Below are 26,468 nucleotides of genomic sequence, written 5' to 3'. Positions count from 1 at the left end.
AGGACAAGATCACTGGTTCGAAGGGCGGAACGGGCTAAGAAAGCTAAACAGAACTATAAGCCATAAATTAGGATTAGAGTTGGTCTGTATGTGTTTTCTGTTCATTTGATTTCAGAATTTAATGGATGTTATCATGGAATACAGATGGATGTTATTAGACTTAAACCAAAAACGGATGCATCTTTTTTAAAAGGTCACCTATACTAGACAGCAGGATAAATATATCTACAAATAATTAATTATGACTAGAGTTGCTCTGTGTATTTACTGTTAATATGGTTGCAGGATTTACTGGATTTTATCATGAAATACTTGCGAATGTTTTTGGACTTGGACTGGAAAAAAAACACAAGAATTCAATATCACAGTAAAAAATTATGTATGAAAAAAATTGTTTTTAAATTCTTAGTTTTTTTTTTATATGTGTTTGGCTTATTTTTTCTCAAATCGAAAATACGTTGATTGAAGTTTGAACTTTTTTTCGTATATCTACTAAAAATTTTTTAATTGAACTTTAAAATTATCCATACTTAACAGCCAGCTAAAAATATCTATGCCCAAGTAATAAATGCTCGATCGTGGTTGTTATTCTAATAAATTAGAGGATATTATTGGATGTAAACAAAATACATGCTTGGATATGCCTTTTTGATGCTAATTTTTTAAATAATAAAATAAAGACCTTATTGTGTACGAATACTTTTAAAATTCAAGTTTAAACTTCATGTAATGCACTAAATTATCATAATTATTAAATTATCAACTGAACATTTATTATTTTAAATATTAGTAAGAAATAATAACGATAAAAAGGAGTAAAAGAATAAAAAAATTGTATATTAGTTGCCCAAGTCTGTTATTATATTTTGTTTAATAATGGTATATGAAGTTGTAGCAAGGTAAAATAAAGTTGAGTATATTAAAATATATAAAACCAACCTAATAAACCACCAAATCATGATAACGTAAAATAACGTTAAAGCATGGGCAAAGTACAAAATAGTTGCTAAACTCTAATGCTTATGATATGTAGTGTTGCTAAACTTCGAATCCTCCAAAAATGCTTTTTGTGGAAAAAAATTTAAAAACAAAACAAAGAGAAAACAATAAATAAATGGACATGACATTAATGCTATGAAAAATACACTAGGTATACATACACAATTGTTCAGCATTATAGAATGAATTCAATAGTGATATGAAGGAACCTGAGTGCGTAGCCAAATTGTCTGTCATTTCTGAACAAGCCCGTTGCGTATCTTTGTAGGTTGATGACACATTGGTAGGAGATGGTTGTGCATTACCATTAGGTCACTTAACACACAAATCATATTGAAAAATAACATCATAAGTTATCATCCATTCAACACACTTAAAATAAACAAATGACATGAAAAAAAGGTAGATCTCATATTTACCTTGTTGTGATTGTGAGTGTTCTTGTGTTTGCGTGTCCTCTTTTTAATAGATTTTTCTAGATCTGTCCCAAGTCTGGTGGACGTTGGACGACCTCGCGTAGGAATACGACGTGGGCCCTATAGCTCATCCATGCTAACGGGACACTCATCATGTGTATGTGAGTTAATTGCAGTTGGTACATGTGTAGCTTGATGCTCGGATTCCTTGTGTTCTTTGAGCTTGTGCCAAGCACTGTCCATGGCATCACGCAATATAGCAGCAACCTCTAGAGTAGCCACAAATTCCTGAGCAACGTTGTAAAAATCATAACACAATTTCCTAAAAATGGTCATGCTTTCATCAGAATGGTCTATGTCAATGCTACTCCTGATGTATGTGTGTCTCTGACTAATATTCTTACTCCATTGGGATAGAATGTATTGTGAGGACACTGCTGTTACACGAAAATATAGAAGAACAGCAAGACTGTGGCAGCATAGAATACCATTCGATTGGAACATAAAGCAATCACATTGAACTTCTGATAACTGCGAGTAATACACGACTTGGTATCTGCTATACACTAACATGTCAAACACCATCTTTTGTTGGTCAACTTCACAAACTATACTTGTGCCATGATGGTTGATTGAGGAGATGTCACAATCGGCCTTTTTTATAAATTGATCCTGAACGTCTCGAAACATGGAATTTGTATATTCTTTCTGGAACTGCTTCTCTATTAGTGAGCTGGAAACACAAGGGATAATCCCCTTTAAATCAGCAGCATCGTCACACTCAAGCTCCTTTTGTTCCTTGTCTATAACACAGTTTTGGTATTGGTGAACAAATTACAACAAAGAGCTCTTACTGTTTAAGTACTTATCGAAAACTGAATGCATGCTCTCACTACGCTGTGTGCTCCTCATGCCAGCCCAGAATTCGTCCTTGAAAAATACTGGCACCCACATATGTCGGTCAGCAAATATATCTGCCAATGAATAGAAAAAACAAAAAAATGCAAAAAAATAGCGTAAGTTAATCCATAAGTGCAACATCCATATTGACTATAAAATAACATCTATAAAGAAAGCACACAGAGCCAGCAATAAACCGGAAGATTATACTACCATTTAGCCACCTAGAATTGTGGAGGTCATACTCTTCAATAAAATCATGCCAATCTCTCTCAAATGAGTCCTTAGATTTGGATTCAAACACAATCCTCTTCATGCATGTGTTGAGTTGATCGAAACAACGGTAACCTACTAGCTTGTTTGATATCTTCTTTAGGATATGCCATATGCACCATCTATGGCGTGTGTTTGGTAATGTGGTCTCTAGCGCAGAACGCATCTGCAGGGATTGATCTGTTATAACACATATGGGGCATTACCCATGCACTTCAACTAAGTACGAAAAAGCCATTGGAATGTACGAGTGTCCTCATTCCGCAATAATGCGCACCCAAGAAGCGTAGACATCCCATGGTGGTTAACACCTACGAAAGACCCAAACGGCATATCATACCTAAACAATGGAAATATAAAAACATGTAAAGTAGGTGTAAAATCCAAATGCCTTAGATGAAAAAAAATCTAATTAAGTCGAACAAAAAAATAATAATTTGGTACCTATTAGTCTTGTAAGTAGTGTCAAATGTCACGACATCACCAAAATATTCTCATGCAGCTCTACACCGAGCATCGGTCCAAAACACATTTCTAAGGCTATGGTTTTCGTCCACATCTATTTCAAAGAAAAAGTTCGAATTGAGCTCCTTCATCCATGAGAAGTGCGTAAGTAACTCTTTTGGATCCGTCTCATCCTCAGAAATGCGTAAGTAACGACTAATGTAATTTCTAACATCCTTCTCTGTAAAGGTGAGGTTGGCAGGGCCACCGGCAACATTGGCTAGTGCCTGGTACGTCTTACTCTGTCTAATACCAGCTTAGTCGTTTTGCTGTATCAGGTTCTTCTGACGGTTTGTTGAGAATATTCCAGATAGCTTCGGATTAAGCGGGTGTGAGTGGGATACCTCTACTCGAGAAATCCTCCACTGCCCTGTCATCTTATCTAATGCCAAATAGTAACGGGCTTTGCAGTTTGTTGAGGCCACCGTTTTCCTTCTCTTGGGTGCCTTTACACGGGATGTGCGGTATCCATCTCCATTACAATGCAAAGCCTGATTAACAACCACCCTCTGACCGTTTTTAGTCTCCCAACCGGTGGTTTTATTTTGACGACAAAATCAGTCCTAGCCGCATATCGGTAATAATATGCACGCGCATCTTCTAATGTGCCGAAGCACATTCCCTCCTCGGGCTCTAGCTCCTCATCACCAATAGCTTAGTTTATGACCTAAAAAAAAAAGAAGAAGAAGAAAATAAATGAAACTCTACCTAATAGTTAACTATACAAAAGTGGCTAATTTCACTATCGAGTTAACAAATAAAACACACTATTATAATTTTTAGGTGCTAATTTCATGCCATTATATATGTTAACGTGGATGTTAACTTCGTGTAATTATGGATGTTATTCATATGAACTTATTGATTGCATAAAGTATGAAGTTTACACGAATGTTATGCATATAAATAAAGTGTTAAAATTGACAATTCACTAAATAGTACAATATAAGTATAAATGAGGATACAATTAGTATCATACTCGATACAATGAACATTGTATGATTGTGCTGGTGGTTGAAATAATAATAACAATAGAAATAATAATTTATATATAGACATAAAAACATGATATGTCTGTTTTGATTTTTTTTTTGTCTAATAAAAATTTGTCCATAAATAAAATAAAATGTTCCAATCTTTTAAAAAAATAATATAAAAATTTTATAATTTTTTTTATAGATTAATGGGCTGGTCATGATAAAATAATTTTTATATATTTATTTATTTTAAATTTTCTAAAAAAATTATTATTATTAAGCAAATTAAAATAAAAAAAATTCATAATTTAGTAACTAATTAATCATAAGAAGAAGGAATTAAAAGCATGATTAATTATATCAAAAATAACATAAATATTTATTTAAATAAATATTATTTCTTTCGTCCACGTATGCAAAAAAAAATAAACAGAATAAAAACAAAAAAGCCATAATTGGCAGGATTTTAGACCAATAAACTATAATGCTTAGTTTTTTCTTCCTGTTGTCTTATTTGTTTCCTTTTTCTATTTAACAAAAAAAAATTAGTGAGCAAATTCAAAAGATTTAAATACTAATTACCAACAAAAAAATTTAAATACTAAAAAAAATACTTCTTATTTTAGAGATCAACATGATAAAAATATTTTTAAAAATTAAAAAAAAATAACAAAAATAATAAAAAATTTTATTTTTCTTTACATAAATAGCAAACAAATAATGATCAAGAATGTTATGCATATAACTAAAGTGCTAAAATTAGCAGTTCACTAAATAGTACAATATAGGTATAAATGCGCGTAAAAATACACAAAAAATAATTCGGGTTATTACTATACCTCATCAGAGCTAGTGTAGTTTTCCATATTCTCAGAAATTGATTGCCTGACAACAATCTCGTCGGGTGAGTCCGTCTGTTATTCAAATTCTTCAGCACCTTCTGCCTAGGTACTGTATTAAGGTCGAATTCAATTGTCATACAAATTGCAATGATAAAGACGATTTCTTGTAAAATTTTCTTAGTTTATACACTATTGTGCTTATAATATTCTTATGATTTTTGAATGAACATGATTGAATTAACATAAGGTATATATTAGAGTAGATTTCATGTTTCATATCTCCAATAATTGATAATAAATACCATAACGGACAAAGAATCAATTGCAATTATTTAATGTAATTGATATTATAATTACCGTTTTTAATTATTATTATTATTAATCTTTATTGTATTTTTATATATAAAAATCAAATTATAAAAAGAAATATTAAGTATTGATTACAAGAATACCTAATAAAAAGGGATATGATTTTATAATTAATATCATTAATAAGTGGATTTGATAAGAATATGATAAGTGGAATGATAAGAGAGTAGGATAAAAAATAAAACTGTTATTAAGTGATGTAAATAAAATAAATTAAAAAAATTTAACTAATTATAGATAAAAAATTTTGATTACCAAACTTTTCCCTATTTAATATACTCCAAGTAACTTAAATCGTGACCGTCTCGCACAATTTACTTGAAAACCCTAATTCGTTGTTAGCTATAACGATTTACATAAATTAAATTAGGATAAAAAAATAACTAATTTGATATAGAATATTTGTGTAATATTATGATCGGTTTATTTTATTTATATGATTTATTCTAAAAATTATAAAAAAATAATTAATTTTTCTTTGTCATTGAAAGTGAAGGTAAATATAGAATTTACATATTATTATTATTATTATTATTATTATTATTATTATTATTATTATTATTATTATTATTATTATTATTATTATATAAAGATTTGACACTAATAAAAATAAAAAAATATTATGTGTATATAAATATGTGTTATTTAATTTAATTTTAATAAATATTTTATATTCTAATATATATTTTATATCATAGACCAATTTGATAATTAATTTTTAATATATACATAATATTATTGATAAAAATATTAGTCTGTTTACTAAGATTAACATGTATCTTTTAAGTTACTTTAAAAAAGAAAAAATGTATCTTTAGGTTCAATGGAAAAATATTTATATATGACTTATCAAAAGAACCTTTGAAATAACAAAAGATTTAGATCCGCATCCTCAATCTAGTTTCCTAATAAAATGGAAAATTCAATTTTTGTTGAAATATCAAACTTGCTAAGAGACAATAATGAGCACAAGATGAATAAATGGTCCTCCTCCAGCTCTTTTGTTTTGGACAAAATCAACATTACGAAAAAGAAAAAATAATACTCACTCTCATTCATGAGATCTATTCAACACAATCACACGACCTGAAAGCTGATTGTTCATACCATATCCCAACACTAAAGTCTAGGTCCAACTTAAGGCCCAATTCAAAGATTGGCCCTCATTCGACACCGACCTTCTCTCGAGAAGTCGGATTTAACCACGACTTGCTCCAAGGAAGTCGGAGGTGAAGATTAGCTGGCAGATAACACTTATTTAAATAAGTAACTGCCCCTAAAATCTCTCAACCCACTTCCAGGAGCCATATTCCAACTTTCCTAAGATAAAGGGACGGTTATCCACCTTAAAAGGTGGAACTACTCTAATGATGGTTATTGGTTCACCACTATAAATACACTGACACCTCTCAGGTATCTCTAAGTTCCAATACTTTCTAAAAAACTTGTTTAGACCCTTGCTGACTTAGACATCGAAGTGTCTTTGCAGGTACCACCCCTATTTTCGCACGTACACAAGTCGGACGGAGGCTCCCAGACGCGAACCTAGTCAAAGGGCTTCCTCCCTCAGACGATTGGGCCAACCTAACAAATCCATCCCATTAATCTCCAGTTACCCATCGTAACATTGGCGCCATTGCCGGGGACCCGAGAGATCAACCAGTAATGGCAGACAATTCATCCGAAGATGGCCACACAGCGTCTGATTCTGAGCAAGAGAATCTGGACGTTGGAAACAACAATGAGGATGTCGACGCTCGCCAAGGGGTGACCAATCAGCATAAAGAAGGCACCTCAGGACTGAAAAATCCCAAAACAAACTCTTCTGTGAAGGGCGCAAATCAGGAAAGGAAGGACAACCCCACGCAGCTGATTTCATGGGATTGTTCCACGGCCACCAAGGGCGCCTGGAATAGTTGGAGCAAGAGCTGGAACGACAGCGAGAGGCAGAGAGAAACTTGAGAAACGAGATAGAGCGACGAAAAGAGCTAGAAGAAAAGCTCTTAAGGCTGGAGTCTGCTCTCAAAAATTGAAGCTCCCGTAGCGACCGAGAAGATTCTCCCTTAGGGGAGAAGACCCATTCAGCGAGGACATAATGAGGGCAAAAGTTCCAAGGAACTTTAAAAGCCCTGACATGGACCTCTATGATGGAACCACTGATCCAAAGCATCATTTAAGCAACTTTAAAAGTCGGATGTACCTGACTGATGCTTCTGATGCTACTCGCTGCAAGGCTTTCCCGACCACCTTGTCGAAAGCAGCGATGAAATTGTTCGATAACCTTCCCCCAAGGTTGGTCACTAGCTTCGATGACCTCTCGCGAAATTTCCTGATGTGATTCTCCATCCAGAAGGACAAAGTAAAGCATGCACCGAGCCTCTTGGGAGTAAAACAGGAGGTCGGAGAACCTTTAAGGGACTACATGAAAAGGTTTAATAAAGCGTGCTTGGAGATTCAATACCTGCCCACGGAGGCAGTGATTATGGGCCTGGTAAATGGACTTCGAGAAGGACCCTTCTCCCAGTCCATATCAAAAAGGCACCCGACCTCCCTAAGTGATGTACAGGAGAGAGCTGAGAAGTACATCAACATGGAGAAAAACGCCAGGCTTCGAGAGCCAAGCTGGCGACCTGGGCACTCTCACTCATCAAAAGAGAAAGAAAGAGAGCCCAAGAAAAAAAGAAGAAATCGGCCCTGAAAGGCTTAGGAGATATCACTCCTATACTCCTCTACGAGTTTCCCTGGTTGATGTCTACAGGGAAATTTGCCATACTGAAAGACTACCACCCCCTAGACCCATCAAAAATAAAAAAGGGGGGGGGAGTCGAGGTGACTACTGCGAGTACCATAAGATATATGGTCACTCAACGAACGAGTGCTACGACCTAAAAAATGTGATAGAAAAGTTGGCCAGAGAAGGTCGGCTGGACAGATATCTCGTTGAAAGGTCGGATCATCATGGGAAGAGGAAGCGAGATGATGAGGACCGAAGAGATCCACCACCACAGACCCCGGAAAGACATATACATATGATCTCGGGGGGATTCGGTGGAGGTGGCCTCACAAAGTCATCTCGTAAGAGACATCTGAAAGAGGTCTACCAAGTCGGGGGTGAAGCTCCCGACCTTCCTACTATCTCTTTCACTAAAGAAGACGGGCAAGGAATCGTTCCTGGACATGATGATCCAGTTGTGATAACTATGATCCTTGCCAATGTCCATCTTCAAAAAACCCTGGTGGATTAGGGAAGCTCAATCGACATCCTGTTCAAACCGGCATTTGATAAGCTGGGGTTGGATGAAAAGGAGTTAAGAGCTTATCCTGACACCCTGTATGGACTGAGGGATGCACCAATAAAACCACTAGGATTCATACCCCTTTCACACAACTTTTGGAAAAGGGGCAAAATCCAAAACTCTGAGCATCGACTTCATAGTCGTCGACGTGGGGTCAGCCTACAATGCCCTAATCGGCAGAACTACCCTAAATCGGCTCGGAGCAGTGGTATCCACCCCTCACCTCTACATGAAATTTCCAACACCAGAGGGAATAGCAACGATCAGGAGAGACCAGAGATTGGCAAGGAGATGCTACAATGAAAGCCTGAACCTGAGAGAAAAACGCAAGGAGGTGCACACCATTGAGCTCGGAGGGGTCCGAGCCAAGGAAGAATTGTGACCACAACCCGGGGGAAAAAATTGAGGAAGTACAGGTCGGAGAAGAGGAAGGAAAAAACACAAACATAGGAGCCAACCTGAAAGAAGATTTGAAGAAAAAGCTTATAAGGCTCCTACAAGAAAATTCCTACCTCTTCTCCTGGAAAGCTTCCGACATGCCAGTGATAGATCCCGAACTCATGTCGCATAAACTATCAGTATACCCCAGTTCGCGACCTGTTCAGCAAAAAAGAAGGAAACTTGAACCTGAATGAGCTCAAGTAGTGGAAGAACAAGTGCAAGTCCTCCTAGAAGCCAGGTTCATCAAAGAGGTCAAATATCCGGCGTGGCTGGCAAATGTGGTGCTAGTCAAAAAACAAAACGGCAAGTAGAGGATGTGCGTCGATTACACTGACCTGAACAAGGCGTGTCCCAAAGACCCATGTCCACTCCCAAGCATTGATACCCTAGTAGACTCCAGCTCAGGGTATCAGTACTTGTCGTTTATGGATGCATACTCGGGATACAATCAAATCCCGATGTACAAGCCGGATCAAGAGAAAACATCATTCATCACGCCTAGAGCAAACTATTGCTATGTGGTCATGCCTTTTGGACTGAAAAACGCTGGAGCCACATATCAAAGGCTGATGAATAAGGTGTTTGCACCTCACCTTGGGAGATTGACGGAAGTCTACATAGACGACATGCTAGTAAAAACCAAGGATGGGGCCGACCTCCTGGCTGACCTTTCGCAAGTTTTCAGCACCATAAGGATGCACGGGATGAGGCTAAATCCTGCAAAATGCACCTTTGCGGTGGAGGCAGAAAAATTTCTAGGATTCATGCTAACACAAAGGGGAATTGAAGCTAATCCCGACAAGTGTAAAGCAGTCTTAGAAATGAAAAGCCCGACTTGCTTAAAAGAGGTCCAGCAGCTGAACGGCCGACTTGCCGCCTTTTCCAGGTTCTTGGCGAGATCAGCATTGAGATCCCTACCACTCTTCTCTCTACTAAGAAAAGGATGCCAGTTCGAATGGACCCCTGAGTGCGAAGAAGCATTCCAGGAGTTCAAAAGGTTTTTAAGCCAACCTCCTATTCTGACCCGACCTAAAGTTGGGGAAGAACTCATCTTGTATTTGTCCGTAGCAGACAAAGCGGTGGCATCAGCTTTAATACGGGAAGACGATGTCGGGCAGCATCCTGTATACTTCACCAGCAAAGTCCTACAAGGCCCTGAATTAAGGTATCAAAAACTCGAGAAGTTTGCGTATGCCTTAATAGTAGTCTCTCGAAGGTTACGGCCTTATTTTCAAGCTCACATAATAAGAGTTCGAACGAACCAGCCCATAAAGCAAATCCTCCAGAAGACGGATATTGCGGGTAGAATGGTTCAATGGGCAATAGAGCTATCCGAGTTCGACCTACAATACGAAACTCGGACGGCAATAAAAGCCCAATGCCTCACCGACTTCGTAGCAGAATATGCAGGGGACCAAGAGGAAAAATCCACTACATGGGAGCTATATGTAGATGGATCCTCAAACAAAATAGGAAACGGTGCAGGCATAATACTGAGATTTAACTTAAGGCCCAACACTAAGGCTTAGGTCCAACTTAAGGCCCAATCCAAAGATTGACCCTCATTCAACACCGACCTTCTCTCAAGAAGTCGGATTTAACCACGCTTGCTCCAAGGAAGTCGGAGGTGAAGATTAGCTGGCAGATAACACTTATTCAAATAAGTAACTGCCCCTAAAATCTCTCGACCCACTTCCAAGAGCCATATTCCAACTTTCCTAAGATAAAGGGATGGTTATCCACCTTAAAAGGTGGAACTACTCCAACGGTGATTATTGGTTCACCACTATAAATACACTAACACCCCTCAGGTATCTCTAATGGTGTGTTTGTTTGAGGTGAAAATGGGAGGAAGGAAAAGGAAGGGAAAGAAATTGGAAGGAAAATAGTTATTTTCCTTTGTTTGGTTGAGGGGGAAATGGGAGAGGAAAGAAAATGAGATAGAAAAATATTAGTGGGACCCACCAATTTTCTTTCCCTCCAACAATGGAGAGAAAATGGAGAGAAAACTAATTTTCTCTCTCTACTTCCAATATTATCCCTTTACTTTTTTAATATATTTTATAACATAAGGGTAAAATTATCTTTTTATACTATTTCTTTCCTTCTTATTTTTCTTTCATCCAAACACATCTAAAGAAAATAAAAATCCACTCAATTTCTTTCCTTTCATTTCTTTCCTTTCTATTTCTTTCCTCTCTATTTCTTTCCTTCCAACCAAACATAGCCTAAGTTCCAATACTCTCTAAAAAATTTGCTTAGACCCTTGCTGACTTAGGTATCGGAGTGTCTTTGCAGGTACCACCCCCCATTCTTGCACGTACACAAGTCGGACGGAGGCTCCGAGATGCGAACCTAGTTAAAGGGCTTCCTCCCTCAGACGATTGGGCCAATTTAACGAATTCAACCCATTAATCTCCGGTTACTCATCATAACACTGAGTAATTAAATATTTTTTTCCAACACTTTTGGTCTTAAACCTTTCTTTTTTTTTTCAATTTATTTGTCTTAAACTATTCTTTCGTTTATTTCATTTTCATGTCACTGTTTGCAAACGGGGATTTTTTTAAATAAATAAATTAAACATAAAAATTACAGACATCACATGACCCGCGTTAAAAATTTTACGTTTTTATATTTTATTATTTATCTCGTTTTTAAATAGAACGACCAACGTATCTCATTTTTAGTAAAACTAAAATAGGTAAAAAAAAATAAATACGTATTTAGTCCATAAATAAAATAAAACACTACAATCATTTTATAACATATTTCGTTTATAATGAGGACAATATATATATATATATATATATATATATATATATATATATATATATATATATATATATATATATAACTATCTTGTAATAAATATGTATTCGATCTTAAATGAAGGACGAGATACGTAATAAAATGAACTATAATTCAACATTTTTATTGAAAATATTTTATAGTTCACCTTACTTAGTAAATAATGATCTAGATGTTAGTTTTTGATAAGTGATCTAGATGTTAGTTATTGTTGTATATACTTTATGTATGCATTCCTAACATCTTTATAATAAGATATTTTTAATACAAATATGCTTGTGTTTTTTTTTCTTTGTCCCACACACAGATATGAGTAAATATTTTTATTGATATATACCTTGGTTATTATGTCTAGATTTAATAGATCTTTTTGAATGTGTTTATATTTTAAAGTTTGATGATTGAGTTGTTATTAATGAAGTTTAAATGAATAAAAATACAATAATTCGATGTCTTTCTATATATATATTATAAAGATAAGTATATATTTTGTTAGTTTAGGTTAGATAAAAACTAAATGATTTTATACGTATTTTGTCCTCATTAAAAGACAAGATAATTATATATGTATTTCATCTTTATTATAGATTAAATACAAGTATAATAGTCTGTGCCATGCACGTGATAAGATTAAGATTATAATTTTAAATTTTTTTGTTAAGATTAATTTGAATTATAATAATTTGATTAACAAAAATGTAACATATTATGTATTGTTTATTTTTTTTCTTAATCTAGTATTAAATGTATTAACTCCAAAATAGTTATTAATTAGTTTTAGTAATTTACTTTTTTCAATAAATCAAACATATATACTCAATGTGACCATAAATAACCTAGTAATACTTAGACCCACCAACATTTTTTTATATGTTGTTTTACTGTCAAGTAAGAACTATCAAAATCAGCTCAAAATAAATAATAAATTATTAGAGAATTCTAATGCACAAAATTCTCTAATAAACAATAAATAATTTAAACCCACTAAAAAATAACTCAACACTTTTTTTTTATACCTGCAAAACATATACCTGAAATAATATTATATCAATGTTAGTATATAGTTTTACAATCATCAACCGTATTTACTATATGTAACTCCTTAAAAGTTATTCTACATACGTGTGCAGTCGAAATAGAAATTACTGGACTTTATTTTATTTTTCTGAATTACTATAATTATGCCTTATTCATTAAATGCTACTTGTAATATAATTATAATATTGTAATATAATTATAATAAAGATATTTTTCTAAAATAAATTTAGAAGAGAGAATAGTGCTTTCATTTTAGAGGGAAAATGAATTTATGAGGAATTGACACTTCATTTTTATTAGTTGATAATGTATTAAATATTGATTTTATATAATTATAATAAAGATATTTTCCCAAATTAGTATAATCATGCATTATTCGTTAAATGTTAATTTTAATATAATTATATTAAAGTTATTTTTCTAAAATAAATTTAGAAGAGAAAATAGTGATTTCATTTTAGAGGAAAAATGAATTCATGAGAAATTGACACCTCACTTTTATTAGATGGAGAAAAAATCTAGTTTTAGTATATTTCTCGTTATTATATATTTTTCTCTAATCATATATCCACTGTTTTCTTTCCTTCGTTTCAGCATTTTGAATCTGGGTTTAACTTGTCATAGTTCTCACTTCTCAGTCATTTTATTAGATGTAGTTGATAACTATTGAAATTCTTTGATTAACATAGGAGAAAAATATATTATTATATGATAGAATTAATATGAGTATATTTTGTTATTAAATACACAAAGTTAATGTAAAATAAAATTACACAAAAAAAGCAAAGAAAATAAAATTAAAACAGCAAAAACGATAAAAAGATTATTTTTACAATTTTATTTTGTCATTTTTATGTATAGAAAATTAGAAAATAATAAACTTTTGACTAAATTAATTTTGTATTTGTTGTATTCAAATTAAATAAGTAATAAGTTATATTATTTTAATTTATTCCTTAAATTTATATATCATAAAAATCAAATTAATATACATAATTTTAAATTGTGTGATACTTAAATATCTAATCAAATCAATTAGTTGATATAATTAATGCATCATAATTAATTGTATTTAATGAGTTAAACAAAATAAATTAAGAAACACTCTCAAAAACATGCTACTTTGACTCTATCATTAAATGTAAAAAATCGATTTTTATATAATAGAATCGATAATATAATAGACGGTGAAAAAGAGAAAGATAAACATTTTAGATCTTAGGTTGTTTCATTTGGATGTTGTAATGTGGGTATCACATTATTTTATTTATTCTACCCTATGGACCTTTTTATAACTTTATTTCAGTATCAATAGAATTTCATCACCTTTTAGTAATAAATTAAAATTCAAAATAAAATTAAAAAAAATAAAGAATATAAAATTATTGATTGAAATTTTATTTTATTTTTTGTTATTATAACAGGTATTTTTATTTAATATACCAACACCATACAAAATTAATCGTAAAAAAAGTATAAAATATAAATAAATATACTGAATTAAGAGATAAAATTATATTTGTTATCTCATTTTTACTTTTAGCAGCACAATAGAATATCATGTACTCAACATAATTTAAGATGCAAATTATAATTAATTATACTTTTTATTTTAAAATATTTAAAATTAATCTTAATATAAATAAAAATAATTTAATATATTAAATAAATTAATAGAATAATATAAGTTAACTATTTTTTATTAATTTTGTTGTTTTTTTCTGACTACTTTTAAAATTACGACTTTTTTTTAATTTGACCGTGAAATAAAATTAGAGTTGTTGGTCTACACCATTGAAAAAAAAATACTATGTAATTACATTTGTACATATAACATGTTCCTAAATTTTTATATGCTAAACTTAAGATTCTGTATTTCTTTGTTTATGCCATAAATAAGTATTATTTACAATAATTCGTATTGATTTAAAAGCTTAAAAATTTTTGTATGTATTAATTTTATATTTAATATTAAAACATGAAAATTTACTATGTTATTTTACTATTAATGTATGTAGTATTACATTATAAAATATAAAAATTAAAATAATTATTATATAATTTAGATAGATTGAACTAAATATAAAAATATAAAATAAAATTGTATTATTAAATTTTAGTAATTTTAGTTAGTTAATAATATAAAATAAGATAGAAGTGACTATTTATAATTGAATAGTTTTGGTTGATTAGACTAAAAAGATCAAAAAATATTCTAAATAAAAAATCAAATTAACTTTAATATTAAATTCATTAATACGATTTTAATTTTATATAATAGTTAGATAATAAATTATTAAAAGCAAATGGAAGGATGGCTTTAATTAGTATTTGAAAAAATATTCATTTAGAATAATTAAAAAAAGTAAAAGTATGATATTATTAAAAAGAGTAAAGTATCGTTTTTGTCCCCAACGTTTATGGTAAATTCTATTTGTGTCCCTAACGTTTAAATTGTCCTATTTGTATCCCTAACGTTTGTAAAAGTGATTCAATGTTATCCTGTCGTCAATTACACATCATGAGCGCTTTAGTTTGAGTTTTAAAAATCTCTTCTTGAAGTTAGAATACAAATGTTTGAGATAGAATCGATGATCTACTTCGAAAAATAGCTCATCAAATCTTGAAACTAATTCCTACAACATTTACATAATTCACTTTTCTAGGGACATAATTGAATCTAAACACAAATAGTGGATATAATATTAAATCGAACACATCCAAATGAGACCTAATTGAGAATGAATACATCCAAGTGAGAATAATTAAAAAATATAATCTAATTTGTTAGTATAATTGATAGTAGGATAACATTGAATCACTTTTATAAATGTTAAGGATACAAATAGGACAATTTAAACGTTACAAATAGGACTTACCCCAAACATTGGAGACAAAAACGATACTTTACTCTATTAAAAATAATACATTTTATGTTTAAAATACATTTAAACAAAATATTTATAAAATATAAAATTTAGAATAACATAGCTTCATAAATATTAATCATTAATCAATTATGAACTAACATAAAATTATAATATAATTTATTGAAAAAAATAATCAACAATTAATATTAATAAATATAAAAATCATCCAAACACTTTGATTAAAAGTATGAGTGGTTAATTATCATTTATTATTAATAATATTTTGTTCATAACTAAAACTAAAAATATAATTATTCATATTTAGATTTTAGAAGAATAAACGTATAAGTAACAAATAATCTATTTTATCATGCATATTATAAATTAATGAATTAAACTAACTGATATAATGAATTATAATTAATTAATTGGTATAAATTATAATAAATTATATGATATTTAAAAAAATAAAATGAATAAGAAGAAAATAAAAAGAAATAGAAGAGATAAAAGACTACAATAAAATAAACTAAGTGTGAGAGTTTTATTTTTTTTTTTTTACAAATTTTATATCACATCCGTTTCAATAATAATAAATAAAAATACATCAACTTGATATCTAAGAGAAAATGATGAGATAAAATTATAACACAGTTCTAAAACAAAAGCTTAAATTAGACCATAATATCATTGCACAACACAAATTGAAAGTAATTTCACACTATAATATACCACACAAACAGGTAAATGACTTAAGCTTAATTACGGAATTTTTTTTATTTATGCATACATGATAACACCATGGTCTATAAATGCTTCATGGATAACATATCATATATTGCTTTGAATGATGAGCACGGGAGTTGAAGAGGGTGTGGTGGTTTGTGTCCACGATAGTTGACTTCTTGCGACGAAGCCTCATAGGAAGAAAAAGAATTATTGTAAAAGCTACCTAATGAAAGAGTAATTGGTAAAAGAATGATATTTTCTTCTAGCATATATGGTCTTTTATAGTGGTAAAATAAAAATAAAAAGAATAAAATTTTATATTTTTATATTCGAAATAGAATTTGATATTTATCGTAATAAAATTAAATAACTAATCAGTTATAATTCATGTATTTAAATAAATAAAATAAAAATATTTTTAAGAATTAATCAAATCAGTTAGTTGATACAAATAATTAGTATAATTGATTTTATTTGATTTATTGAATTCAAAAAAATAAATTAGGAAATAATTTATTAAATTAATTAGTTGATATAATTAATTTATTATAATTGATTGAATTTAATAAATTAAAAAAATAAATAGAAAAACATATGAGACAATGATTTTTTTAACTAAATTAATCTGTATTTATTGTATTTAATCATTATAAGTAACAAATCATCTATGCTATTATGTACCTTATAAATTAATGAATTAAAATAATTGATATAATAAATTACAATCCTTTGATTGATATGAATTATAATAAATCGTGTGATATTTAAATATCTAATCAAATCAATTAGTTGATATAATTAATTTATTGTAATAAATTGTATTCAATGAATTATAAAAAATAAATTAAGAAACACGCTCAAAAGTAATGACGGATCCAAAAATTTTAAATAGTAGGAGTAAATATATAGCATATAAAAATAATAAAAAATATTTATAAATATATCAAAATATATAAAAATAAATAATATAAAAATATTAAATATTAAATAATTTGTATGTAATCATTATCAATATTAATATATTGATAAATAATAATATGGTTATTAATTTATCTTTCTGTAAATTAATAATAATAATAATAATAATAATAATAATAATAATAATAATAATAAATGAAATTAATCAAAATATAAATAGGTTATCTTCTAATCAATAATAAAAGTGAAGTATTTTTTTTATGAAATATATACAATAAATGATATTTTAAATAAATGATATTTTTTATGTTATATTTTTTCAATAAATGATATCACGGGTAATTATCATTATTATATATTATTATTATTATTATTATTATTATTATTACTATTATTATTATTATTATTAAAATGATTAAAAGTATTTTTAATTGATAATTGATAAGTAGTTTAATAATGTATTAAATATTGATTTGATATAATTATAATAAAGATATGTTTTTAAATTAGTATAATTATGTATTATTCATTAAATATTAATTATAATATAATTATAATAAAGATATTTTGTATAAAATAATTTAGAATAGAGAATAAGAAAGTTTATTTTAGAGAGAAAATAGAATCACGAGAAATCAACACTTCACCTTCATTAATTGGGAGAAAATCCAATTTTAGTATATTAAGTAGATAGATATTTAAAAATAATCATAGTATCTTAACTTTCTTTAGATCAGATACTTGTTCATTCTTTCTTACTTATTTCTTATTCTTCAACGACTAGATACATTTGTAAAAAAATTGTCGACCGAGAGCATAAATAATAATGTGTAAAGAGTAACAACGTAGCGCGTGTCTATCTCTATATAATTTTAGAGAAAGTTTAAGGATTAATAATTTGTGTTTTGTGGTCAATATTTAATCATTAAAAGAAAAATAGGTAATTTTTTATTATTGGATGTAATCTCGTACCATTAAAAATATTATTAATGACTAATTAATAATTATAAAATAATTAAAAACACTATTAATAATTAATTGATAATTACAAAACACAAAAATTAGTAATCTTCTAATACTATTTATTTTTTAAAAATCTGTTCGCAGACTATCTGGGAACAATAATAACTCCAATACGAAAAATTATTCTGCAAGTCAACTTTATTGCCAAGCGGTTACGTCCTTGTTACACGTGTCATAGAATAATCTATGTCAGTTTCCAAATCTGAAAAGTGAGAGAAACTTTCTAAACAGAAACGAACTTTGAGAGATCAGAAAGTCGCTTTTGGTGTGAGCTATCAAATTCTGAACTCTTTCATATTCACCTACCTGCTGTGACTCCATTGAAGAAAATCTTCATCAACTACTCAACAAACTAAGATGAAGATGGGTTCCTTCTTCATGAGGGCCTCCAATGCTCTCAAAGGCTACCCTTCATCCTCCAAGCTTCTTCTTCTCTGCACTCTCAGCATCAGGTCCCTTTCTCTTTGACCCTTCAATACTGTTTCTTTCTTTCTTCTGCTTTTGATGAAATTAATGTTGGAGTATTGCAAAGAAATGGGGAATCTTGGACTAGTGAACTTTATTTGTGTGTCTCATATTAGGAAGATAGAACCAATCTGAGATCTTGAGAATCATAGAAAGAAAATTACTCCATGTGTGTTCAGGCTACTGGCCCTGTTGACCAAGTATTGACTTTTTGACCTTCACTCTTGTGCCATGGGTTGTCCTCCTACACATGTAAGAAATAATTATTGTAGGTGAGAGTGGGATGAATACTATGTGCAATTTGCAAATAAGAGGATCTATTTCACAGAATTGGATCTTCCACTGTGAGTGTGACATGGTATGGTACTTATTTTACAACAATATTGTGGATGTATGTGTAGTAGCATTTTGGAGGGTCATTTGTGTGGATGAATCCATCAATGTATTTCATTATTCTTTTTATGCATATGTGATGTGTTCAATAGTTTCATTGAGTGTGATTGAGTCTATATGCCCTTGGAAACTGCAGTGGTGGAGGTGTAGTGGCATACTCAGAATCACGATCAGAAAGCGAACATCCTATTATTGATGCTCATGTAGCCCCAAAAAAGAAAGTAGTGGTTCTTGGAACAGGATGGGCTGGTACCAGTTTCCTTAAGGATCTGGATGCCTCACGATACGATGTTCAGGTTGTTTCGCCTCGGAACTACTTTGCATTCACTCCCTTGTTACCCAGTGTCACTTGTGGAACAGTTGAAGCTCGAAGCATCGTAGAGCCAGTTCGGACCTTAATAAAAAAGGTGGAGGAAACAAAACCATAGCTCTAAGAGTTACTACTGATATGTTAGATTGTCATGTGTCTTGACATTGTCTTCTAATGATATGAAGAGTATGTTGAGTAGTTAATCGATGACTAGTGTGGTTTTTCTTTTTTCTTTTGTATAAATTTTCTTTCTTTTTTCAAATTGTAGAATAAAGGTGAAATAAAATATTGGGAGGCAGAGTGTGTCAAGATTGATGCTGCAAACAGAAAGGTCTTTTGTAAAGACAATATCAACAACTTAGTGGGAAGGGGCGAATTTTCGTTGGACTACGACTTCTTGGTTTTAGCAGTAGGATCACAAGTAAATACTTTTAACACCCCTGGAGTGAAAGAGAACTGCCACTTTCTGAAGGTAAATATATTTTCTTATGCAACATCTGATCATTTATGGTTCCAAAAAGTTCTGATTGTTGATTCAAATATTCGGTAAATCTTTGAAATTGTTGATGACAAAATGTTATTATCAGAGTTCTTTTGTTTTTCTTAATCTGTCTCTGACTAATCCAAAGTGTGTATATATATATATATAGGATATCGAGGATGCTAAGAGGATCAGGCTGTCTATCACAGATTGCTTTGAGAAGGCTGTTCTTCCTAGTCTATCTGAAGAAGAGCGAAGGTCGAATCTTCATTTTGTAGTTGTTGGTGGGGGTCCAACTGGAGTAGAATTTGCTGCAGAGCTCCATGATTATGTCCAAGAAGATTTGACGAACTTATATCCAGCCGTTAAGGATTCGGTGAAGATAACATTGATTCAATCAGGAGATCACATCCTGAATACGTAAGAAAATCATAAAATTGAAACACTTTATCTTCCTCAAATCACATTTTTTTAGGTAGTCTTTATCTTATTAGTTGTGCTGTTATATATTACATCCCAAAATCACTTCCTTTTTTTTTTATTTCTAACATGGCATACAAAAATAGTGGAATAACTTTTGAGTGTTTGTTTTGGTATTATGATTGGTATTTAGCCTCTGCTTCATTATCAGGCATCATAAATCACTTGGGTTATCAACCAATTAAACTTTTAGATAAGTGCTTTTGATTCAAAAAGGACTAGTATGATGAATTGGTGATATATTCCTTGTAACTTTTCTACATCTCGGTAACTGACACATGAATCGCGTAGCCCATCCGTTTTCTAATTATAACATGTAGTTGGTCCTCTTTAGCTTTGATGGAAGATTGTATTTACTATTTGAAACTTATAACTCAAGCAACAACATAAGCCTTCTATCATTTGATGCATTCTGCCAACATTAATAATTTTCTTAAGTTTCTGGTATTACTTACCTCATAAAGCATGTATTTTCCAAGACTCATCAAAATGTGATCTTTGATCCTGTAGGTTTGATAAAAGAATAAGTACATTTGCTGAGCAGAAATTTTCAAGAGACGGTATAGAGGTTCAAACAGGATGTCGTGTCATCAGTGTTAGCGACAAGGAAATTACAATGAAGGTGAAATCAACAGGAGAGATATGCTCTGTGCCGCATGGATTGATTGTCTGGTCCACTGGCATTTCAACTATTCCTGTTATAAGGGACTTTATGGAACAAGTTGGTCAGGTGCTTCTCCATTCCATGATTTTCTAAAACACAGCCCCTCTTTTCTTCTTCACTACTTGTGTTTGGGGTAAGATAGTCTAGAATATTCTATTTACATGCGCATGAAATATCGGTATTTTTTATTTTACCTTGCCTTCAAATCATAATCAACTGTTATTCGGGTATCCTGTATAAGCTAGACTTGCTCTATGTGCAGGGTAAAAGACGTGTACTAGCAATCGACGAATGGTTGCGAGTAAAAGGATGTGAAGATGTGTATGCTGTTGGTGATTGTTGTACAATAGATCAACGAAAGATCATGGTATCGTTTTGATCCTAAGTGTATTCTTGAATATTAAGCATATATTGTCAATTGTAATTTTCCTTCAAATTAATACACATTTGACCAACTTATAATACAGTTTTGCCTTTCAACTTTTGGATGAGAATGGAGGAAAATACAAGACCTTCTTTAGACAGATATAAATCGCAGTTGAGTTTATCTATGTCATAGTTAACTCATTGCCTTTGTTTTTAGGATGATATCTCAGCCATATTTGCGGCTGCAGACAAAAATAACTCCGGTACCTTAACCCTGGAAGAATTCCAAGATGTGATGGATGACATCTTATTAAGATATCCACAAGTTGAACTTTTTATGAAGAAAAAGCATCTTCTTGATTTCACCTCTCTGTGGTTAGATTCACAAGGGAATGAAAGAAAAGAGATAGACATAGAAGGGTTTAAGCAGGCTCTTTCTCATGCGGATTCACAGATGAAGAGTCTTCCAGCTACTGCACAGGTTTGCATTATGTCACCACACCAGTAACCCAATGCTTGTTATCAAAGATTCCTTTTTAAAGGTTTGGTTTGGTTTGTTTAGGTTGCTGCCCAACAAGGTACCTATCTAGCTAGATGCTTTAACCGCATGGATCAATGTGAAGAGAATCCTGAAGGTCCACGGCGATTTAGAGGAACCGGACGTCATAAGTTCCTTCCCTTCCGGTACACCTTATATTCTGTTGTGTTATGGTTTTGTCTGATTTGTGTTCCTATATATATATATATATATATATATTTTGAAAAAAAGAGTTCAACACAATAAAATAGAGCTTACTACAAACTAAGAAAACACAAAGAAAACAAAAACAAAGGTACTCAACACGGTATTCAACTACTAACACGTACTCTACTCCTACATTGCCACTAGCTAATACAACACAAAAAAGCTGAATGAGATACAAAAGAAATATAGTAGTGAGTAGTGTTTGCTTCATAGTTAAAAGCAAGGGACACTTGGAAACAGTGCAAAACAAATGCATAAGTTTGCAAAAATTCATATATAAATGTCTATTTTATTTGTGCTAATCTAACATGCAACCTGGTTAGATATGTAATTTCATGATGGAATATGAAGAGTGAACTAACCAAAAAGTAAGGAACCGCACAAAATAGTTATGAACTCATGATTCACAATTGATAACCAAGTGGGTGAATAAAGATATATAGATTAGCATTTTGCTCACTTAAGATATTTATGCCATTTCCTTGCTTTAAACTCAACTAATCAGTGAGATGTTGGTGGATTGTTGTCACAAAGGTATAAGCATTTTGGGCAATTCGCACCGTTGGGTGGCGAGCAAGCGGCCGCAGAACTTCCCGGGGACTGGGTTTCCATGGGTCACAGCACTCAATGGCTCTGGTATTCTGTATATGCAAGGTAATCTTCAAGTACAACCATGCTAAGTGTACACAAAATATCGGCTACCAACTCAATCATGCTATGTATTAACTAGTTTTATTTGAACAACATACAGCAAGCAAGTGAGCTGGCGCACAAGAGTATTGGTCATATCTGATTGGACTAGAAGATTCATTTTTGGAAGAGACTCAAGTCGTGTTTAATGGGATTAACAAATTAAAGTCTGAATAAATTTGTGGCAGTGTATCTGTTCATTCTTATACATGTATAGTGTGATAACTTTTGGAGGCACAATTATTAGTAACATTTAGAGAACTGCCATGATCTTTTGGATGAAAATTGCTTCTTCAGCTTCCACTTAATTTGTCACCGATGAGTTTGAAAAACTTAAAATTATTGTGATGATCAAACATTGTTAAAAATATTAATTAGAAAAATTATTTATTTGATTTTTGCTTCCAATTGTTTGTTTAATGATTTTGTCTAGTGTGCAGATTTTGATTATTGGGCTAAAAGTAACATAAGCCCAATATGTTGAGAAAATATTTAGTCTTTGTACAAAAAGAATTCTAAACATTGTAGCTGAATTATTTTGCAAATGTTATTTGGGCCAAGTATCATGTGAATAGCCCAAATTAATTTTTGTTGTGATACCAACAAGCCTTGGTCCGAAATTGAAAGGAAAAAAAAAGTAGTGGAGCATGCTTTCCACGCTTACCTTTCTCTATGGGTTATGAAATTCAAAGTTTAATTAAATTGAATGCATGCATTGGTAACAGGAAAGAGAAAATTTAAATTGATTTGATTGCATTAAATGTTCCACACGTTACTATGCATAGGGGAATGGAAGTGGGATTTAATTTGGTTTAATTTCATTCATTGCTTCCAAAGTTTCTTCTTTCTTCTCTCTCCTCTCTCTCTTCTTCATTCATGTCAGCAGGAAAGAAGAAGGTAAAAGTTATCAGAGAAATTATCAGAGGAGCTAGGAAGAAGAAAGAGATTAGGATGATGATGGCCTTGAGAAAAGAAGATCTAAAGCATGGCTGTGGCAAGATTGTTGCCACTAAAGGCAAGATGTGAAGAAGAAGATTCAAGATCTTCATATCAAAAATAGAAGCAATAAGCTCGGTCAGAGAAGAAGATCTCTGTGGTATGGCTCGATTCCACTTTTGTTCATCCAAGACAGAAGGTAGTTACTGTAGTTACGTGGAGGAAGAAGCAAAAATGGAACAGATGGAGCTGTCAAGGATCAAAAGTTCATCAAGGGTCAGAATTCTTTCTTAGGGACAAAGTCAATATGAAAGGCTCAGATTGATGAAGTTTGATGAGAAGAGATGAGAGAGAGGTAAATACATGTTGATTTGCTTTCGGTTTCCTTCTCTCTTCTCTCTGTCCGAACCGGTTTTGTGTGATGGAAAAGATGTTGGTGGCTTGGTTGAACCAGTTTCAACCTTGGAAGCTTCCCCTTCTATAATAAGGGTGCACGGCCAAGGGTTGAAGTAAGGAGAGAAAAGCACAGAGTTCTCATAGCTACCCAAAGTTTACAGAGTTCTTCTCCTTCAATGAGTTTTATTTTGTATTCTTTTCTTTAGTTTTGTCTGTTTGAGTCTCATGGTGAAAAAGGCAAATAGAGTGAGGTTTGTAAGAAAAAACCAGTGAGAGAAAAAAGGTAGAGATTTCAAAATTAAAGAAAAAGCTATAGATGTCTAAGAATTTCTTTTTACATTTGTATGTTGTGTTTCATGATCTTGTAGGGATTCCCTTACAAGTTGGGTTAGCACTTTGCAATTGAAAGCTTGGTAGTTGTCTAAGTTAAGTTCAGTTTTGGGGATAGATTTTGGACTTCTCCCGGATAGGAATGGGTAGTTTCTAGGGAAGAATTGGTGTATGTAATCTGTTGATTATAGTGAAATTCTGTCACTATTGTAATGGAGATTGGACGTAGGCTGCATTGCACTTAGCAGCTGAACCAAGATACTTCTGGGTGTGATTCTCTCTTTCTCTTCTACTCCATTTCTATTTCTGTTGCGTATGAGACAAAATTGAAAAATATCTCCTAACAGGTTACGAGACAAAAAAAAATGTCTCTTAACTTGTTATGAGACAAAAAACAGAAATATCTCCTGAAGCTATACTAAAAGGCAGAAAGTAATACTCAGAAAAAATGGGCTAAGATTCAACCCCATTTCTCTTAGCCACTAATTACCATCAGTCACAATTGGAGATAAGTAATTTTTAGTATTTTTAGTTATTATTTGGCCAGCATAAACACTAAATTGTTTTTAACAAATAAATTTTATTAATTCATATGTACAAACTCTGAAAAATGTGAGTGCAAACTGTATTTGTTTGTGTGTAAAATTAATAGTAAATAGATGTGTAAATTTATGTTTCTTGTGTGCAAAACGTCTATAAATATAGGTGTAAATTATTACTAGTTAATAAATACGAACAAAAAATAATAATATTTATTGACTATGTAGCATTGTAAAAATATCATATCTGATTGAAAATTTTATTATTATTATTATTTCTAACTTTTATGTCAAGCATAATATGATAATTTTAGTCTCCCTAGTTTTTTAAATTGAAGAAAAGTTAAAGTAGACTAAAATTAGGATGGAGGAAAATAAAATATTGGCCAAAAGTGTATATTTTGTCGAGTCCAATATTCTAATAGAACTGGATATTCACACTTATAATGAACATTGAGTCAATTTATTCTCCTTTATTATTAGATGGAGTATGTGATTTAAATTAACTAAATATAATTTCTCACCCTATCCAAGATAGGAAAACGTGAATACAAAACTAACATTGATGTCAAAGATAGACTATATAGTCTATAGTATCACAAATTCACAATTTTGTTTGTTGCATGATTTATTAAATGAATGATCCGTGAATTAAGCCTACAAAGTGTAATGTTTTCTTAAAACATGAAGAACCCGATTCAATAGACTACTGTTCCACTTCTTTTTTCTTTTCTTTTTTTTAATTATTATTATTTCAAACATGATCCAATCCAAGTCCTCATATATTGGAGATCTGTATCTCTTACAATAGGCAAATGTCCTAATTATGTTACAATAAAATAGGCAAGTGTATGTCTTAATTAATCCTTTCAACTTGACAATGTAACCGAACAAAATGCATCATACACTACGTGGCATTAACACTTTCAATTTGACCAGGTGCCCAGTGGCGGAGCTTAGTTCAGACAAGGGGGGGCCATGGCCCCCCCAAACTTTTTATAAAAAAATTAGTAGTACTTTTTCAAAAGATAAAAAATAATTCAATTGGTTTAAATACTTTACTATGACTTAAAGTACCCAATAAATTCTGTACCTTACTGATATCCTCGGCTAACAAAACTCACAATCGAGAACAGGTCAAACACGTCGCAAGTGCCAAGAATCTCACATCAACAAACTCATACATCGATTTCCGGTAACAAACCCTAAAAAGCCAAACACTACTCAAACGTCCACCTTCCTTTACTACGCGGTCTATTTAAACAGA

General features: G+C 31.5%; 2 protein-coding genes across 2 annotated transcripts; one reads left to right on the top strand and one right to left on the bottom strand.

Annotated features, from left to right (window-relative positions):
• Positions 1 to 1,535: 1,535 nt before the first annotated feature.
• On the bottom strand, positions 1,536 to 3,469 carry LOC140177479 (protein FAR1-RELATED SEQUENCE 2-like). The gene is made up of 5 exons (XM_072210591.1): positions 3,437 to 3,469; positions 3,099 to 3,334; positions 2,837 to 2,928; positions 2,270 to 2,389; positions 1,536 to 2,218 (listed from the first exon to the last, which is right to left on the bottom strand). Exons 1-5 carry the CDS (start codon positions 3,467 to 3,469, stop codon positions 1,536 to 1,538), a joined length of 1,164 nt encoding a protein of 387 aa, XP_072066692.1.
• A 15,079-nt stretch (positions 3,470 to 18,548) lies between these two features.
• Positions 18,549 to 23,395, top strand: LOC112737612 (external alternative NAD(P)H-ubiquinone oxidoreductase B1, mitochondrial). Its single transcript, XM_025787578.3, has 10 exons — positions 18,549 to 18,858; positions 19,401 to 19,671; positions 19,843 to 20,046; positions 20,225 to 20,475; positions 21,046 to 21,265; positions 21,462 to 21,566; positions 21,783 to 22,046; positions 22,128 to 22,249; positions 22,845 to 22,964; positions 23,062 to 23,395. Exons 1-10 carry the CDS (start codon positions 18,764 to 18,766, stop codon positions 23,147 to 23,149), a joined length of 1,740 nt encoding a protein of 579 aa, XP_025643363.1. The 5' UTR covers positions 18,549 to 18,763; the 3' UTR covers positions 23,150 to 23,395.
• Positions 23,396 to 26,468: the final 3,073 nt, after the last annotated feature.

Source organism: Arachis hypogaea, chromosome 13 (assembly GCF_003086295.3).
Source record: "Arachis hypogaea cultivar Tifrunner chromosome 13, arahy.Tifrunner.gnm2.J5K5, whole genome shotgun sequence".
Classification (NCBI taxonomy): Eukaryota; Viridiplantae; Streptophyta; class Magnoliopsida; order Fabales; family Fabaceae; genus Arachis; species Arachis hypogaea.
The sequence above is the reverse complement of the archived record's forward strand: the minus strand, read 5'-3'. Positions and strand labels throughout refer to the sequence as shown.